The sequence below is a fragment of the Echinops telfairi genome, unplaced genomic scaffold (assembly GCF_000313985.2).
Source record: "Echinops telfairi isolate 266 unplaced genomic scaffold, ASM31398v2 ScPeMD7_7410;HRSCAF=8448, whole genome shotgun sequence".
NCBI classification, from domain to species: domain Eukaryota; kingdom Metazoa; phylum Chordata; class Mammalia; order Afrosoricida; family Tenrecidae; genus Echinops; species Echinops telfairi.
In genome coordinates this window covers 13,136,862-13,141,912 of record NW_022111310.1, presented here as the reverse complement: position 1 = coordinate 13,141,912, position 5,051 = coordinate 13,136,862, and the positions used below count along the sequence as shown (strand labels likewise).

At 51.8% G+C, this 5,051-nt stretch overlaps 1 protein-coding gene across 1 annotated transcript in view; it reads left to right on the top strand.

Annotated features, from left to right (window-relative positions):
• The window catches only part of EPB41L4B (erythrocyte membrane protein band 4.1 like 4B), a gene marked incomplete at its 5' end in the record, with an annotated part of 163,359 nt that overhangs the window by 75,941 nt on the left and 82,367 nt on the right, over positions 1–5,051 (top strand). Inside the window, 2 exons of the mRNA XM_045296535.1 lie at positions 381–411; positions 4,357–4,390. Coding sequence (XP_045152470.1) covers positions 381–411; positions 4,357–4,390 — 65 coding nt within the window. The remainder of the gene's footprint in view (positions 1–380; positions 412–4,356; positions 4,391–5,051) is intronic.

Genomic DNA, 5,051 nt, shown 5'->3' with positions numbered 1-5,051 from the left:
GCAGAAAGCAAATGTTTTAAGAATGATGAGGGTAACAAATGTACCAATGTGCTTGACACGATGGATGGATGGATGGATGGATGGATTGTGATGAGTTGTATGAGCCCCAATAAAATGATTTAAATTAAAAAAAGAGCTAGAAAGGCACTGTCGAGGTCAGTGGGTTTATGTCTATGGGGGAGAGCAGTGCGGGAGAGGGAGGGGAACGGCCACACAGCGTGAAGAGGAGACCCCGCATCACTGACCAGCTTGAGCAGCGATAGTTGAATTGCTGTATGTTTAGCTGGTTATATTTTCAACAACAAAAAGGTTAAGTTAAAAACAAAAGTCATGCTTTCTCTCAAAGATATCACAACTTTCTTAATTTTTTTCCTTTAAAGCAAGCAACCCCGTGATTGCGGCTCAGCTCTGGTAAGTGCCCCAGACGCTGCAGTACAGCGCCTCTCTCTAATTATTGTATTTATTTATAATGTTGACTTCCCCCAAGACAATTAAATTACAGAAGTCACCTGGTCATGTCTCCCCCTGCTGCCTGGCTATGCCATCCCCTTGGCTTTCCACAAGTACACAGAAGAAGGTTCCACGACAGTTTCAAACTGAAACAACGCAGCTGCTCTCTGAGTAGCTTGGCACTTTGTTTTGGTTGCGGTGGTGATGGTGGTGATAGGAGGCCGCCCAGCAGCGGGTGCCCATGGCATTGCAGACAGCCACGGGAGACCCAAGCCACGCTCCTGAACACATGCTGTAGGTTTTATCGTTGTACGCGTCCTTGCAGGAGCAGGAGACAGGATCGTGGTCGTACTCATCCATGTAGGAGACAGGAAGCGCTGTTACTGAAAATCCCAGAAAAAGAACGGACTGCCCTAGCATAGGGGTGGGAGAGGTGGTGCCAGCAAACTTTTTTGGCAAAGGGCCAGACTGACAATCTGTTAGGCTCTGTGAATATTGTCTTTGCTGTAAGGACACAATTCTGTTGTCGCACGATGAAAGCAACCATGGGCCATAGATGCACGAATGGTGTGTGTTCCAATAAGACTTCAAGTTCAAAAAGGAGTCCTCTAGCAAACAGATCCACGGAGGTGGTGGGACACACAGGGCAGAGCGATTCAAACTTCTCAGCATCAGACACCTTAAGGGAACCCGTCACTCGGCCTGGGGGCTCATCGTCGCCGGGGACACCAGTGTCAACTGTCCTAATATAATGTCCAAAGACAGGCTTTACATCCTGCTCATCTACCTGAGTAGTGAGTGGGGCCTTAAGAGCTCAGGAGTAGCCATCGAAGGTGCCGTGACTGGTCTCTCCCTGTCTGGAGGGAAGAGCAATGCTGGAAACTGAAGACTCGTGGGAACGTCCCAAGGACTCGAGAACGGACACACATCCGTGCCCCTGACTCTGAGAGCAAGAGGACCACTGGTGACCCGCCATGGCTACCGACCACTCTGAACGGAACCACATTGGAAGGGCTGGACAGAGTGGGAGAAAAATGGGAAACAAAGCTCAGAATTGTTCTTTTTTTTTTAAGAACTGGCTTATTGACAGGTGGACGGAACCTCTGAGACGTTAGCCCTTGGGTCCTGACCCTTCAGACGTGGAAATGTACCCACCCGCATGGCTCACCTGTGAGTCACACAGCCGAAAGGTCTGTACGAGGAACGCTGACACTCGTGGGGGACACACACCGCAGCAGAATCAACTGTCGGAGATCAGAAGTTCAGAAGGGTTAGGAAAGGAGGAAGGAGGAGTGGAAAAGGATTCCCGGGGAGGCAGTGGATGCGTGAAGGTACCTTGTGGGGACAGCCATCGAGGAGGTGAAACAAAAGGTGTGCGAACAGTTGAGTGGAAAACGAATCAGCTCTGCACACCTAAACCCAATTTGGGATGCGAAGCTTAACAAAAGATAACTCACGCCCAAACCAAAGTCAGTGAGCTAGACTTTGCTCATGGGGCATAGTTTGCCAAGGGTTTCCCTTGCATGGGGCTTCCTGGCCCAGCCTGGGCGCTGGTATTGCCTGGTGAGCGGTGACAAGACCCTCAGCGAGGCCTCAGCCCACACTAATTGAGCCAGAAAGTCAGGGGTGGGGTCCAGGCATTTGTGTTGCTCCCACCTCCGCAGTGCTGTTGTTGTGCCGTTCAGGTGAGACCACTGCCCTGCCTAACATGGAACCTTGCTTCCTCTGAAAGAGCCAGTCTTCTCACCCCCAGCCCCAACTCGTGCTTCGAAAAGGTCTCTGGAACATTTAGCCTGCTATTTTTGGGGTCTCCTGGAAACTCATTTGCAAACACAGCATTTCAGGAACATCCACAGGTATTTTTTCTGAACTTTTTAGCCTCTGATTTGCCCACTGGAAGAAATTTTGCATAGAAGTTCAACACATCAAACAGACACTGGCATCCCGATCCCCACACTGCTGAGAATGAAACTGTGCGGGGATAGGGGATCCAATGCCTACTTGCTCCCCTGCCTCCTGCCCCAGGTAGCCCGAGGCACCTTCCAGGACCCTAGCGTCTTGAAAGGAGAATTGGGTGCCAGGATGGCCCAGAGGCCTACACCAGCCTCCTGCACAGCTGAAGAAGGCTGCACCTGGAGTCTCTGCTCCCGGAGTGTTGGCACTGCCGTTCTGCCGGGCGTCACCATGCTGGCTCTTGTCTCTGGGTCCCTTGGAAGGGCTTGGGGGTCCTTGTGAGCTGGTTCCCCCCTACCTTCTGAGGGTCGAAGATGGTTTCAGGGTTCTTGAGCAGTTATTTTTAGGCCTGCCCCATTCCAGAACCCCTCTAGTAGATCATGTGCTAAAGGTATTTGCCCCTTCGTCAGCCTCTCAGGGGGTCTTGCTTTCAGTTCTCAGAGGCTTATACATTATAGATTATCTTTCCTTGGATGGCTGAGGAGGTGAGTTTTTGTTTGCTTTGGTTGGCTGGTTGGTTTATCCCTATTACAATTCCATTTTCCTCTTAGCTCTTAGTAGAGATTATATAGATTGGGAATCAAGACAAACTAAAAAAAGCTCTACACCCCTCAAAAAAGAGTCCCAGCAAATAGACCCTTTAGGAACAAAGGAGCCAATGACCACGGTTCACAGTTGTTCCGTTGCAGCCTGTGGGATCTTGGGGTGAGTGAGGCTGCTGACGTTGCTCCCTGGGCTGCAGCGGTGCCGCAAGGAGAAAGCACCTCAGAGTGCACTTAGCCTGCCCGGGGCAGCCCAGCCAGGGGAGGGCCTGGCCCAAAGCCTAAGTGGCCCTCTCGAAACATGAGAACACAGGGCCACGTAAACCCCAAGCCTTCCTCATAACAAGGGTGTGTTTCCCTCTCGTTGTAGCCTTCAAGTCCAGCACTCCTGCCCAAGCTCCCTAGCGCAGCGAGCGTGGCCTTGTTTGTGTGGGGCTTTCCTGGTGGAAACCCTGCTGGCGTTTTTGAGCACACTACGTTCAACACCAGCCCCCCACTTGTCCAGGTTTTTCTGGAGTGGTTCATGCATCAGGAGCCCCGAGCCCGTCCTCGGGCTCTCTGAGTGCCCACTTGGTTTAGTGGGAAACATTCAGGCTCTGGGATTGGGGGGATGGAGGCTCCGGTTCAGCCCAGTGCTGTCAACGAGCCAGGTGACCCTGACGCCCGTGCTAGGCAACTGCTTCTCGATCTGTGAGACAAGGCCTCCGGTCGTGGTTGGTGTGGTGGGATGTTTCGAGGAGTAGGCCACAGGGGTGAGCATTCCACAGGGGCGACCACATCGTTGGCAGGATTGTCCAGAGCAGCAGTGCTTGTGTCTGGTTCCCTCCCCAAGGTTAGTGGTAGGTGTCTCCCTCCAGCTAGAGCAGTGGTTCTTAACCTTCCTAATGTCACGACCCTTTCATACAGTTCCTCTTGTTGTGGTGAACCCCCCCCCCAACCATAAAGTTATTTTTGTTGCTACTTCATCATTGTCATTTTGCTACTGTTATGAATCAGGCAACCCCTGTTGAGAACCACTGAGCTAGAGGGAGCTCTGGGTATCAGTGGGCCTTCTGGGAGTGGTGAGCCATCCAGCAGTGTCATGGCAGACCTGGGGGGGAAGCTATAATGACTTGGTTCAGGGAAGCAAAAGGGCTCCCTGTGTGCCACACAAACACTGTCGTCTAGAGCCTCATACCCCATGACCTCCCTGTTGCTGTGTGTGAGCTCTGGCGTATGAAGGAAACTTGCTGTGCTATTCCCTGCGTATTTGTTCAACTAAGCAAGCAATAACGGAAGAGGAACCGTGCGTGCAAGTTCCCAACACCGCTGACACTAGCACACGGGAGTAGCCTGTGTGATGAAATACAGCAGCAATAATGCCACTCTCCAACTGATGGCATCTAATTCTCTTCTTCTTCTTGTTTTGTAGCTCTAAATCAAATCCTGAAGTCCATAATTACCAGGTGAGACTATGTATTTTTTAAGATTTCTGTCTGCAACGCTTCTCTGGCTGTGTGCTCAGTTTTCGACATTGGCCGGGGGCTGCTGGCATTCCGATTTGGGAGAAACAGTCGCCAGCTCTGTTTGGTGGTCTGGGTGTTTTGAGACAACAGTAAGGGCCGCCCTGGCTGGCCCTTGCTGCTTCTGGATCGTCTGGCACCATGTGTGTCTCTCAGACTTACCCCAAGGCAGGAAGCAGGGGTTGAGCTTAGGTGTCAGGGAGATCGGACTCAAGCTCTCAGGGGCATTCAAGTGAGGCAGCTTGTGGTCAAAGTGTATTCAAGGCCTGAGGAGCATGCGTCCCATGAGGTGTGCCCCCGGAGAGCTCAGCTTAGTCGTGGTTTGGGAAATGTTACCTCCCTCAACTCCCTTCTTGGACTGCTCACTGGCTGGGGAAAGTGCTGATGTGTCTTGCAAGAAAGGTGGCTGTGCCTGCCCCCACCCCCCATGCTCCGTGCCTGGAGGGGAATATATATATGTAGCAGAGCACTTGCCACATCAGCCCTCTTCCTAACGACACTGGCATTACCGTTTCAGTGACATTCACCGTTTGCATCATCTTGTTCAACCAGCACCATTTTCCTTTTCCAGTTTTTTCCATCACCCTGAACAGATGCTTGGGGG